Source organism: Equus quagga, chromosome 21, assembly GCF_021613505.1.
Source record: "Equus quagga isolate Etosha38 chromosome 21, UCLA_HA_Equagga_1.0, whole genome shotgun sequence".
NCBI lineage: Eukaryota > Metazoa > Chordata > Mammalia > Perissodactyla > Equidae > Equus > Equus quagga.
This window is the reverse complement of record NC_060287.1, coordinates 34,774,348-34,788,757: the sequence shown is the minus strand read 5'-3', so window position 1 is coordinate 34,788,757 and position 14,410 is coordinate 34,774,348. Positions and strand designations below refer to the sequence as shown.

Genomic DNA, 14,410 nt, shown 5'->3' with positions numbered 1-14,410 from the left:
TCACACGCTACAGAGAAATCGTTCATGAAAGGAAGAGTCAAAAATGCAGGAAACTTCACTGCTGTCTTATTTAAGAAATTACCAGAGCTGCCCCGACCTTCAGCAGCCACCACCCTGAGCAGTCAGCAGCCGTCAACATCGAGGCAAGACCCTCCATCAGCAAAAAGATGACAGCTCGCTGAAGGCTCAGGTGATGGTTAGCATTTTTTGCAATAAAGTATTTTTTAATTAAGGTGTGTCCATTCTTTTTAGACATAACGCTGTTGCACAGTTAACAGACTACCGTATAGTGCAAACCTAAGTTTGATATGCATGAAGAAACCAAAAAATGTGTGTGGCTCACTTTATTGTGATATTCGCTTTATTGAACTGGTCTAGAACCAAATCCACAATACCCCCGAGGTATGCCTGTACCACGTTTATTATTTATTTAAAAACAAATACAGTTTTGAAAAACCACAGTGATGTGAAACACAACATTTAAATTTCCCCTCTTTAATCTTCACAAACTATTAACGTCCGTGGAAAGAATGAACAGCAGTGAACTGTAAATCTTTTCCTCTAGCCTCAGTGAGATGTGTCAAAATCCTTGCAGTCATCAGTGAAAGAATCCATCCTTAGGAGATAAATAGGGGTCTCATCAGGGAGACGTCATACTGGTTAGTGATCCAAGGATGTCCCTGGGCAGGCCATACCTGGCTGCCCGATCCTCTACTGTACAACCTGCCAGGTATGCCCGCAGCTCACTAGAAATGGACGTTAGGCATGTGGCCTCTAAGGGACCCCAGACCCTGCAGTTTCCTTGTGCTGCTATGAACTCCTCCTCAGACTGGCTTCTCATCCTTTGTGGCCAAAATGCACCCTGTGTGGTAACTGAGATGTTGGAAGCTCGTGTCCAAGTCCTCCATGATGCTGTCTGTTATAAATACGGCTGTGTTCCCTGTTTGCATCCTTTCTTAAAGTTAGGTCAGCTGGGTGCTGGGTCAGTGAGAATGAGGAGGGGAACCTGAAACCCACTCTGGGGATGACACAGTACAGCAGCACAGCACTGCGTCCTTTCATGGGACAATGAGCAGAAATCACAATGAGCTACTTGTTAGATCCTTAGGGAACACAAGAATACCAATATGACCTTTTAAAAACTAATCACGGAATGTAGCTTTAAGCTGCTATGGCCCACTTAGTTAATGGTTAAAGCCCTCTGCCACTTGTCACAGTTACAGATTGGTCACAGCAAATAAGAGGCTGTAAAGAAGGAAGTCATACAAGCACTTGCAAAAATTTAATTAGAAAAAAGTGTTTTAAAAAATATTTAGCAGAATTATACTCTATGGGCCAAACATGTACCCACTCAAATTAAGTTAATCAGACTCCCAAGTTTGTTTTTTAACTTTGTTTCATTCTACAGAGCATAAATATTAAATGCTTATAAAATACACTTCATTTGAAACGATTTAAATACAAAACACAATTCAAGCACAAAACAATGCACTGTGGTCTCATGAACACATTTACAAAACACAGTAATGAAAAATTAACAGCTTCAAATAAGTAGATAACACAACGCAAAGGCTTGCCCAACAAATGACACTTTAAACAGAGGAAGAAAAAAGTACAAGGTCAATTAGTGTTATTCTTTAAGTACTACCGCATGAGATTAAAAAATAAAGTTTTAAGTTCTAGTAGTGGTATTAAATAGCTAATCTGGATTAAAAATAGCAACGAGGTCTTTAAATTACTTAAATTATGAGAAAATTCTGACTTTCTAGTTGGCAATGTGACCTTTAAAATAAGCTAAGAGTGCAAATCATAAGTAACAACATGGAGACGCTGAAAATGTCACACATTTCTTATACTAAAGCTGGTACTCTGCTGGCCCATACACACGCAGGACAGACTGACCTTTCTGGTTCAATGACGAGAGTAGAAAATTGTGATTCTTAGAAGAACCTCACATAAAGTCCAAGAACAAAACACGTTCGACAAAAAAACTAACCTGTGCGCTTTTGTTTCTTAAAATAAAACAAAACAGTATAAATCAGATTTTTAACCTACTAGGTGAAAATCCGTTCTTAAAAGTGTCACAGTCGGATTTGTCGTCTTTTTCAGCTGAAGGGGTGAAGCACGATAGCCACAACTTTGTTACAGACTAAAATCCAGCAGGTAATCCCAACACCACCTAAAAATAAAGACATTCAACCTAAGAGAGCACGCCAGGAGTTCCGCCCACGGCGCCTGCCTCTGCTCCCTTTAACTTAGAGGAAAGGAGAGCATTTCATGTCTCGTTGAGCAGCGCTGGGCTAAGAAAGACCAAGTTCGTGTTTGGTGGCTTCAAATTCATCAGACTTTTACTGATTCACAGGACTCCCTTCTGTACTCAGCAAGAATTACTCAGAATGGGCCCTGATTTGAATTTCTCACTCCTGCGAGAGATATGCAGCATTATTTATGATATTAGTGGACTGGAAAACCACCCTGTGAGACTTTGTTTGTCCCTTCTCGGAAAAGCACTATGAACGAGGCAAGGTTTACCACCCACACCTTCCTTGCCCCACTGATAACTGAGACAACAAGACAGGCTGCAAGAGGGGCCCACAGCCCGCTGGATGCCTGGAAGGGCAGCCTCCAGCCCCTCTGCTGGGCACCACTGAGAAGCCGCCAGCAGAGCCCTCACGCTGTGTCTGGATAAGGGGAGGGGGGAGGGAGGGAAGGGGGCCTGGAGAAATAGGAAATCTCTGAAATAGTCATTCCTTAATAATTCACTTCTAGCACTATCACAAATCACAATCAAAGACCGCCTGACAAGGACGTGTGCTGCAGTATTACTCTCGACAGCAAAACATTAGGGCCTAAACAAACGTCCTTTAACAGGGAAATTAGTAAATTATGACTCATCCAACAGCTATGCAAAATTCCTTAATAAAAATGTTTATTGATATGGGAAAGGGCCTAGAATATAAAGTAAAAAGGGGTAAAAAATTTTATGTGCCAGATGACCTTAACTGTATAAAAACAATTAGAAAAAAAGACTGGAAAAAATATAGCACAACGTTAAGAGGGGTTATCCATAGCTAATGAGACTTTTTTTAATTGTTCTTACATTTCTAACCATGCTACAGTGACACGTCCTACCCTGTTAACGTCCAAAGGAAATTACCTTTCAAAAATAAAGGACGGCCGTTAGCAGCAAACGCTGCCGAGAGGCTAAGCAAGACAGGAACTGAAAGGCGGTCACGGCACTTGGGAACGAGAAGTGGCACTTCAATAAACAGGGTCAGGGACCTCAGGGACCAGGCTTGCATTCTGGGAGCAGACGCAGGGTGACTTCAGCTCTGCTAGTTAGCACCTCGGTGACCCTGGACAAGTGAAGCCACTTCTGTAGACCTCAGTGTCTCCACTGCGAGCCTGTGTGAGGCTGAGACCCAGGGCACTGCCCACTCGTGACATGGGCCGTGAGGATGACGTCAGAGTGACCTCCTCTTCCCCTACATCCCTGCACATAAGCCCACCCGTACCCTTCCGCGGCTCCCAAGGGAGCTCTTACCTGCCACTCTCGTCGGGAAGGCTACCAGACGGTCTAGCGGAGTGATCCACTTGCTCGGCACCACAGCCACAGGCACAGAGTAATACCTCCAAATGAGCGAGACCATCAGGGCCGCCTGTAAAGACATGCCGGTGAGGGGGACAACCTGCCAGTCCCGGAGCCGACCACCACAGCAAGAGGGGGATGGCGACAGCAAACCAAGGAAGCGCTCCAAATCCACGACCTTGAGCCCTGGCAATCCGTCACCAATAACACATACACACCATTAAATTAACGGATAAACCAAGCGCTCCCATAACATAGGTGTTCTGTCCTCATGGAGTGTCTCCTTTAAGGAGCCAGACTAGGCTAAATACACCTTATTAGTGACAAAAGCAATCAGAGGCCTCTAAGATCCTTGAAAAACTAGTTAATTCTCGCATCCGCACAGGAGTGCTGGCAGGAGTGCAGAGCGAGCCCTCTCCAAGTTTAAGCGGTGGGCAGAGGAGAGATGCTTTCTCCTTCCTCCTTTCCCTAGCAGCGTTCCTTCACTTGTCTTCTGTTCCCTTCGGGGCCTTAACATGCCACTCAAATGAGCAGACCTAAAAGAGGGCATCTGGCTTCATTCCTGTCCCTGAAACCTATCTCACAGCAGTGACAGCGCCTCAGGATCCCTGTACTTAAATCTACCCGACAACCTGGGCTTTGGGGGGCAGGCTCAAGTCCTTTGCCCCAGTAAAGCTCACACGTAGTACAGAAACTCAGAGATCACTTACAGCGGCCACTGAAGTGTGGCGCAGCATATCCACCACCTCAGGGTAAAGAGCAATAATTCCACAGGCAACGAAACAAGTAAAAAGCCCCCGGACAGGAAAGTCGGGAATCAGTGGCATGGCACTTAAACGAGGACAACGGGCTCCCTACCCAGACAGGAGACAGTCTCTGACACAGCCGCACACCACGGAGCGAGCAACGGCCAAAGTGACCACCATCTGAGGAAACCCCAAGTCGAACTACGCTGCTCCCACCTCAGCCCCCAGGCCCCCAAACCACCCTGGAACAGAGGCCGCATGAAAGAACTCACTTCAACGTCCACCTGCTACACAACCCCATACTTAACTACTCTAACCAAGAGGAAGGCTTTCTTTAGGTCTAACTTACAAATCCAGAGTGCTCAGAGTTGCACGCTGGCCGGACTACGCGGCACGGCAGCTGAAAGCAGAAAAGCCTGAACTCCAGACCTGGATTCTGGGGGCCACACGGCTCTGGAGGAGAGTCCACTATCGACTTTAATGACCCAAGGTGACACCAGAGCGCACTTACTTGTAATATGTAGAAAGCAACACTTATAACCCATTTTATCTTGGCCAACTGAGCTGTCCGTGCTTTCACTGAAAGGAAAAACAGGGTGAAATGATCACGTGAGTCCTTAAAAATGAAGAAAACATTCAAGCACACAGAAATGTTATTCCCTCTCATAAAATATTTTCTCATTACGTAACATTTGCTCAATATTCATAGAAAATATAAAACAGACTTTCTTAAAAGTCACCCACTATGCCATTATTTAAAATAGAATCACACAGATTGTGAGACTTGAAGCTTTCGCTTTGAAAACCCTTAAAGCTATTCATCTAAATCCGAGATTCTTCGTATGACGCCCTTCCCAACAGGACTCAATTCTCCTCCCTGATTTTGCGGTCTACACAGCGCACTAATCCGTAAATGGGAGTCTAGTCTGTCTTGGCCGGGTAGCCCGAGAGTTTGACCAGCCCTGGAGACAGCTCTCACCGTGCACACTCAGCCCACGGGCAGCCCTGAGAACGTGCTCTCCATCCTAGAGACCATCAGGAACAGCGGCAAACATAAGGATGAATAAGCCTGGGCCCCAGCCTGAAGTCTACACTCGGTGAAGGACATTGCTGGGCATTTTCTAGAGAGTGTTCACAAAAGCCCCTGAGAATCCACTATGAGACTTTTTTCTAGGCTTTTCTCAGAAAAGTGTCGGAATTTGAAAATGACAACCTACAGTAACAAGTTGGCTCTGAAGAAAACCTAAGAGGATCCTGGAGGGTTCTGTGTTTAGAAAGCAAAGCTTCACCAGCAAATAAGAAAGTAACAATTATTATTGGGTTTCTTCTAGACAATTTAAACGTTTATATCAACATTTAAAACATCCAGAAATCAGTGCATATATTCTGTGAATCTTTATATAAAGGTTTGCCTATTAATCAGTTCTCTCGAAGCTTTCCACACTACGAGTGAGAACAGTACCATGAGTTTTGAGCTTATCCGTCATCTTGTTGATCCTTCTCTCCAGCCGGGCATATCTGGCGAACTCGTCCATCATGTTGACGGTGGAGAGCTCTTGCTTCATATCCTGGATCTCTGCCCTCATCTGTGACTCCTGCTCTGCATCCTTCTGCAGCACCCTGGACATCTGGCGGAGCCGACAGACAGCTGAGATCAGCGCCTTTCCATGGGGGGCAGACATTCTCCCCCACCTCCTCCACCATCCTATCCGCTGCCTCTTTCAACTGGGCAAGCTGCCCAGCCAGCCTCTGCTGCCTTGTCCTGCCCCTGCTCCCTATAACAACCGGAAAAACAAAACTCCTTCCGATTTGAATTGTTATTCATACAATATTTTTCCTTTTGCAGACATGCCCACGGACTGCTATTGTACAAGTATATATCTTTCACTATAACTGCAAAATTGTAATTATACAATGAAAAGCGATTCCATCCCCAGAGCTGTCATTCAGGTGACAAGGACCACGCATCCTCTTCCTTCCTTTAGAATTCAGTCGTAAATTAGGTGGACAGAGCAGGGTAGGGGTGCAGGGTGCTACTGATGAGGCGGTGGCCCAGCACAGGGACTCGGGGCCCAAGCACAGTGAGGAGGGCATTCCTGCGGAGGAGCACGCTGGCAGGGGGCGGGGTGTCAGAGCCAAGCACTGTGATATGGGGTCTCCAAGAAAGGGTAGCCTGCCTGGGAGTCAGAGCCGGAGCAGAGTGAGGCCGGCACACATGACAAGAGGAAGGCACCCAGCCAAACAGGTGTCCGAGCGCAGGTGAGGCAGGCGGGCAACCACCCTGGGGAGGGGGCAGCAGTGGAGACGGGAGACTAGCTATAAGGATTGATCAAATAGAGTAAGCATCTTGAGGATGATGGGGGCCAGCTTTCTCACTGTCAGAAAAGGGAGAGAGAAATACGGATGGGGAAGAAACTAGAATGAATCCTGAGGTGTTGGATTAGAATTGGAGGTATGGTTGTGAACTCGCGGTTTTCCATAGATGCAAAGACATAAACATAAACGTAAGTGTTTGTAAAGAGGCGCTTCTGACAGCCAGACCCTACACAGAACTTGGCTGGCCCAAGCGCCCTCCAGGAAGCCTGCAGAGGGGACTCAAGTGTGGAGCCCCTCCAAACCCCCCCTAACCCCCTCCCCGCATCTGCCCGTACGCCGCCCAGTGTCCCTGAGCCAGGGACGAGATAGCAGCGGCCGCCAGGTGGCGTCGGACAACCGGCCAGGACGGGCCTGGACCCCCGGACCAGGAAAGTGCACCGGAGCGGAGAAGTCCGGGAGCAGGCTCGGGAGGACTGAGAAGTCCGCGAGGCATGCCTCCGGGAACCGGCCCCGAGTGCCGAGTGAGCATCCCCAAACTGACGCTCACGGCGCTGGATGAGATGCAGAGCACGCAGCATTCCTCTGTGCCATCCCCGCCAAACATCGGACAAAGATGTCCACAGAGGGCCATTCTGCAAAGTCACTGCCCTGCGAGAATCGGAAATGCCAGCCAAGCAAGCCAAGGAAAGACGGAGAATCCTTCCAGATTGAAAAGACACGGCAAGTACGTGCAATGCGCGGAGCTGACGGGGTCCTTTCGCTATAAAGGACGTCGCCGGACTAGCGAAACCCCCTAACGGGAGAGGAGCGATACAACTGGACTGCTGTGCTGTGGACAAGGCCGCTGCGTGCACGCTGAAGAATCGGGGAGTGAGGGGGCTCAGGGTGACAACTTACTTTCAGATGGTTCAGGAAACAAAATCAGTTCTTTGTACTGTATGCATAACTTGTCTGCACGTTTGTTTGTTTCAAAATTTTAAAAGTAGATAAAAAAAGGATGAAAGGGGATAATGTATTTAAGTGTACTGACACGTAGCAAGCGCACAATAAATGAGATTGTCCCTCTAGCTCCCGGTCCGCTCTGAATGGCGCGCAGTAGGACGACTTCAGTCCGAGACAGAAATCGCGCCCCCCCCGGGGGGGGGGGGGGGGGGGGCTGGCCTGCCACGGGCGCATGCGCAGGTCCCCGGGATGCCCGCAGAGGCCCCTCCCCGGCGCCTGCGCAAGGAGGGCTTCAGCGCGGGGGCGGGGTTGGCAGATCTCTATGGCGCCTGCGCAGTAGCGCAGTGTGTTTGCTACTGCGTAGCTTCTTGCAGGCCTCGAGCCTGGATCCGGGGTCTTCAAACCCAGCTCCGTCTTCGTCCCCTCTGTCTTGACCTGTACCCAACACTCTAACTAAAGGACATATACTCCAGCCTGACCCACCCTTGAGAAGAGAATAGGGATGGGCCAAATTCTCTTAAAAATTACAGAAGCATCTTTCAAGAGCAAGGAGTCTACAGATTCTGCTTAAACTTTGTACAACAAACACGTGCAAGGTGGGGGAGGGACTTCTTGAGGTGGTAGAGATGTCCTTTATCTTGACCGTGGTGGTGGTTCCCATACTGAGGAAGTGGGCCAAAACTCACCACGTCACCCAACTGGGACGAGTAAATTTCACTGAATGCAAATGACACATCAATAAACCAGACTTTTAAAACTAGATTTTAAAAAGAAACAGACGTGCAAACACATTCTTTAGCTTCATAGAGAATATACAAAACGCTTAAAAAGTGAACAGGCCGAAAACGGTTCCTCAGGAGTGGAAGGTGCCTGAGGGCGGGAAAATGAACATGAGGGGAACTGAAGAGGATTGTGGTTAAATCAGACAACCGTAGTGCTCAAAAAAAAGGACTGTATATCACATCTATAAGTACACTGAAAACCTTTAGAAGTATTTAAGTTTGCAAATAGGTACCAACATTAATCCAAAGTCTCCTCATAAGTGTTAAAATGTGCTAGAAGTATGAACTGAATGGTAAGATTTAATGAGATTGAATTTAAATATAATTCAAATATTAATTTTTAAAACAGTAACACATTTCTGAAACCTTTATGGACCCAAAAATACCTTCCAGGACTTTAAACCTCTCACCTGACAGAAACAGATAAGCTGTGCTGAGTACAGCTTTTCAAGGTCCTGGAGATGGGTCCACCAAGACTTCTGAAGCAGAAAATGAGTTTTTAAAAAATCTTATCACGATAACTCAGACAGTGGGAGAATTTGAGGAGAGAACCAACCCTTCTTTTTTTTTTTTTTTAAGATTTTATTTTTCCTTTTTCTCCCCAAAGCCCCCTGGTACATAGTTGTGTATTTTCAGCTGTGGGTCCTTCCCGTTGTAGCATGTGGGACTCGGCCTCAGCATGGCTTGATGAGCGGTGCCATCTCCGCGCCCAGGATCCGAACCTGCAACACCCTGGGCCACGGAAGCAGAGTGCAGGAACTTGACCACTGGCCATGGGGCGGCCCCAGGACCAATCCTTCTTGTTACTCTTGCGTCCAGACGCTGGCCGCCGGCCTACGTGAGCTCAAAGTATCCTCCTAGCAGTCACCCTCGGATCCTGTCCAATGCCTTTGCCGACAGACAAAATGCCAGGGCTTGACCTTGGGGTCACACCAGGGGGACTCAAATCCCCACTCCGCCACTCACTGGCTGGCACCTCTCTGGACCAGATTCATCTGGAAATCGATGCCCGACGAAGGAAGGCCAGCCCCTCCTGGAACACAGGGGGCACCTCGGGAATGATGAGCTCGGGTGCCCGCTCGGGTGTGTCCCTAACATTAGGGACGGACTCCTCATCCCAGGACAGGGCCAAGGCCCCTGCGAAGCTGCGGGCCCAGAACAGCCCCACGTGCCAAGTTCTGCCAGGGCCGCCCAGGGAACCCCTCCTCAGGGCAATGGCCCCCGCACGTGGACAGCCCCACCTGCATGAGCGCACTCAACCCCTACCACCCCCTCAGCCAGCCCCTAAACTAATACTTGGGGGCCATGCTGATGCCTGGTCCAGAGCAGGAAATCGCTAGGTGACAGCGCTCCCTGGAAGGAGGGAGGCTCTCGGGAAGACACCCACACGGGCAGGTCCAGCAGCGTCCATAACTCGGCTCAGGGACCCGGGCCCCTAGAGGAAAGGCAGGCGGCCACTTTTTAGAGCAGGAAATTAAGGTAATTTCGAACTCGTCCAATATAAAAATCGCAGTGAGCCCCACAACCCAAACCCCGGACGGCAGCCTGCAGCATGCCACGTGCCAGGTCTACACAATAGGGGTCTCTGCAGAAGGGGCCGCTGCGCTTGCGCAGTGCGAGGGGCTCGCGGAACCCTCACCGCGCCCTCCGCCGTGTCAGCCCCATGCGCCTGCGCAGTGCGCCTCCCTGCAACCCGCGCAGAGCCAGCGTTCTCCAACCAGCATCCTTGTCCCCCTCCTCCTCTGCCTCTGGCGGAAGAAAGTCCTGGCCCGCCTACTAAATGAACTACGCTCTCTCATGTATGCGTCCAGTGAGCAGCTTGAAGGGAAGAAAGAACTCAGGAAAATTCCAACCAAGTCAGCAGCAGGGACTGGGGTCTGCTTACCAGGCACCCACCACACCCCAGTATCCGGCTGAGACCCCTTCCCAGGACCTTGAGAGGCTTTGCTGGGCCAAGGGCTTCCGATCCTTCAGAGACTTCCTGACTGCGCCCCTCCCTTGCTTCTGGCTGGACAGAAGAAGCATCATAAACACTGTAGGGAAAGTTATAATCTGAAGTATAGGGGCGTGGCCCATTCCCAGTCTAACTTTCTGTTTGTGGTGGGGAGGCTTTCCTGCTTTAGTGCTCATCTCAGGGCCTGTGATGGGGCAGCCTCTAATGGTCGTGAAGGAGCAGCACGGGACCACGGTGTTCCTTACAGCTTTTCACTGACCCTCACCCCAAACTCAGGGACCAGGCAGGCCAGATCTCTTCATTATTTTCCTTGTTTTGAACGCCAACAAGGGGGGCTGCATTCTGCTAAAATAACTGTTTTCCTTTTGAACTTGGCGAACAACTCCGACAAACAGTGTTATGTGCCATCAAAGCGAACCAGATTTAAGAAAGCTAACTGCTTTGAGAGTAGAGAGGTTATACAGCCTGTAGGAAGCAACACAGATCTTCACACAGGTCCCAGGACAAACCCAGTCCTCCTTCATCTAAATGATGAACAGCCACCCTAGATTGCGCAAGCCTCAGCCGTGTCTAGGCTGCAGCAATAACCTCTTGTGGCAGGGGCCTAGCTGCAGAGCACACGCTTGGCGAAGGAGCCTGAGATGACGGCTGGTCTTATTTATAGCTGCTGCCATACCCAAACACACACGCCTCCTTCCCCCGCAGCTAATGAGAAATTATGAACAATTCATAGAGGAACATAAAACCCACACGGCCTCTTTGAGCAAATGAGATTAGTTGCATGTGGCTCCAACATGAGGTGAAATAGGATGGGGTAGATAGAAAGAATAGACGTGATACTGCAAGAAAGATGGACAGGCAACCCAGAGAATGGGAGAAAATATGTGCAAATCATCTATCTGATAGGGAGCTGATATCCAGAATATATAAGGAACTCTTGACTCAACAACAAAAAAACAAACAGCCCCTCACTCCCGCTGTGGGTCTACAGAGGGCGCCCTTCACCTGGGGACAGCTCCTGATGCCCAATTAAAAAAGGGGCAAAGGACGGGAATAGACTTTTCTCCACAGATGTACAGATGGCCAATAAGCAAATGAAAAGATGTTCAACATCACTAATCTTTAGGAAAATGCAAATCAAAACCACAATGAGATATCATCTTGCACCTGTTAGGATGGCTATTATCTAATTTTATAAATAAAATGACAAGTGTTGGAGAATGTGGAGAAATTGCAACTGTTGTGCATTGCTGGTGAGAATGTAAAAATGGTGCAGCTGCTGTGGAAAACAGTATGGCAGTTTCTCAAAAAAATTAAACGTAGAATTACTGTATGATTCAGCAATTCCACTTCTGAGTATTTACCCAAAAGAACTGAAAACACAGACTTGACCAGATCTTTGTACACCAATATTCTAGCAGCATTGTTTACAATAGTCAAAAGGTACAAAGTACCACAATGTCCATCAAAAGATGAATGGATAAACAAAATGTGGTATATACATACACTGGAATATTATTCAGCCTTAAAAAGGAATGAAATCCTAACACACACTACAACAGGGATAAACCCCAAAGATATTATGCTGAGTGAAATAAGCCAGACATAAAAGGACAAATGTTGTATGATTCCACTTATATGAGGTACCTAAGTAGTCAAATTCATAGAGACAGACCGTAGAAGGGTGGGTGCCAGGGAGAGGGAATGGGGAGTTAGTGTTTAATGGGTACAGAGTTTCAGTTTGGGAAGATAAGAAAGTTCTGGAGATGAATGGCAGCGATGGCTGCACAACAATGTGAATGTACTTAATGCCACTGAACTGTACACCTGAAAATGGTTAAAATGGTAAATATTATGTTATGTATATTTTACCACAATTTTTTAAAAAGAAGAAAAAAGATGAGCAGGGCCAGCTCTTCAGGGGTCTTGTATGCAGTGCTAAGTACTTGGTACATCATCTTTAAGACTAGGAGGCATCAGGAAAGATTCTGAAGCGGGGGACAGGGACTAAGAGAGAAGTCCCTATGCCTCAGAACAATAGGGGTAGTAAGGCCCTAGAATAGACCTTGACACAAAACAGGCACTCAGTGAATGTTAGTGCCCTGTAGGCGATTCCGGCTCAGCACCGATATGTACGGCAGAGCAGAACCCTGCCTGATCTTTTGGCTCCATCCTCTCACCTTCCAGCGATACATAAGAAAATGCTCCACAGCTATTCACTATTCATAGGGTTTCCATGGCCAACTTTCTCGGATATGGGTGGCCAGGTCTTTCTTCCTAGACTCAATGAATACTGGTAGAATAAAACATAAAGAAGTAGAAATCCCACCTAGTCTCAAATACACCACCACCAGCAGCAACTCACAGCAAGAGAGAAAAGCAGGGAGAACTGAGTTTCCCAACACAGTGCTACAACACATGGGCTCAATCTTTAAAGTCTCAGTCTGAGTCAGAGCCTCACACTGGCCCTGGGCAGAGGGCGCCCTCCCCCGGGGCACAGCTCTCTGTTGCCCATACACACCCCCATCCAATTAGCCACCAAACCCCTATGCACGCTGCATAAGGCAAAGGGGCAGAACTAGGAGAATCACAAACCAGGGATCCAATCTCCACCGCAACAGTCACTAACCGAATGACTTAGTGCAACGACTAGACCCTCTTGAGTCAGACTCCGCCCCTGGGAGCTAAAGGAAGATGGGGTAACATTCACCTCCCAGAGCAGCGCTAACAACTGGACACGAAGTGATGTACTCGTGCCTGGGCAAACGCCTCGCAGAGAGAGTGCTCCTCAGTGTCGCTCTCTGAGACACAGGAAGCATCACACAGTACCGAGATTCCCTGTCTACACTGTCTCCCACCCCACCCCAAGAATGGGGGCCCCTGCACCCAGAGATCCGTCTCTTCCGCAGCTGGCACAGCTGGCACCGCGTGCGAGGAAGGCCAAGGCCTCCTGCAAACCCTGGACGCCGTGCTGCACGAGGCACTGTTCCCCAGCAGCCGAAGTCTGCTTGACCACTCCAGAGTCCGGGGAATAACGGAAGTGGGGGCGGCTGGCAGAGGGACACTGAGGACGCCCAGCCTGAGGACTGGGGCCACGTGAAAACGTGGCCAAGTGTTGCAAGGGTTTTTGCTTTTTTTTCTTTTCCTCTCCCAGAATCCAGAAATCCGGATTTGAGGGTAAAGCTTTGCAGCTTTTAGACGCTAGCAACTAGCTCAAAAAAACCTTAAAACAGAAAACAGCCCAACCAAGACCCTTCTGGGAGCCGAACGCGGCCCTCACGCGGCCAGTTTGAGACCCCTGTGCCCACGCCAGGGGACAGAGCGGCGACCCGCCGGCCCCTGGAAGGCCAGGCTGCACTTACGAAAGACGAAAAGGACGGGAGGAGAATCCTGAGGACATTGCACCCAAACACGAAGCTGAGCACCAGCAGCCACGCCCAGCGGTCGGCCTCGGCCGCGCTCATCCCGGACGCTCCCACGGCGCCGGCTAAGCCACCGCAGGGACTCCGCTACCAAAGCTCCATGGGGACCACGCCGGCGGCCGCGCCTGCGCAGTGAGGCCCCAGTGCCCCGCAGAGCCGTGCCGCCGCGCCAGCGCGCTGCGCCGCACTCGCAGGGAGGCGGGGCCGTCTTGCCCACGCGGTCCTGAGTAACGCGTTCCAGCCTCCTGCTTGGCCTTCCCGGTTTCCGTAGCCTTTTCGCGCGCGCCCCAGGACTCGCGCGGAATAAGTTCCAGGGCCTCGTGGTTTGGTTACCACCGATGCTCTAGTTTCGTCGTTTCTGCAAATCACTTGTTATGATGTGCTTAGCGCTTTTTTTATGGTGCATTTAATTCAAAATAAACTTTTCCATAAATAGACAACTACTGTAATTAGAGTAGCAGGTAACAGTAAAAAAATGTTTTGGAAGTAATCATATGTAAAATGTCTTAAGTTTATATTTCAAAACTAAGCGCGGCAAGAAAAATAAGCAATATACAACACTGCATACCTGAAAAACAAGTATTAATTTGTTAACCTAAAAATAAAGAGCAAAATGAGAGGGATAGAGGCATTTATTTTGGGATCAAAGAATTGCAATT

At 48.8% G+C, this 14,410-nt stretch overlaps 1 protein-coding gene across 1 annotated transcript; it reads right to left on the bottom strand.

Annotated features, from left to right (window-relative positions):
- Positions 1-403: 403 nt before the first annotated feature.
- On the bottom strand, positions 404-13,870 carry LOC124231413 (guided entry of tail-anchored proteins factor 1-like). Its single transcript, XM_046648214.1, has 5 exons — positions 13,692-13,870; positions 5,798-5,963; positions 4,847-4,914; positions 3,545-3,659; positions 404-2,179 (listed from the first exon to the last, which is right to left on the bottom strand). Exons 1-5 carry the CDS (start codon positions 13,791-13,793, stop codon positions 2,106-2,108), a joined length of 525 nt encoding a protein of 174 aa, XP_046504170.1. The 5' UTR covers positions 13,794-13,870; the 3' UTR covers positions 404-2,105.
- Positions 13,871-14,410: the final 540 nt, after the last annotated feature.

Coding starts and splice junctions, on each gene's coding strand:
- LOC124231413 (XM_046648214.1), bottom strand. CDS start 13,793: ATGAGCGCGGCCGAGGCCGACCGCTGGGCGTGGCTGCTGGTGCTCAGC. Junction 5,964..13,691: donor TCCCGTCCTTTTCGTCTTTC/GTAAGTGCAGCC, acceptor CGGCTCCGCCAG/ATGTCCAGGGTGCTGCAGAA. Junction 4,915..5,797: donor GGATAAGCTCAAAACTCATG/GTACTGTTCTCA, acceptor TTTTCCTTTCAG/TGAAAGCACGGACAGCTCAG.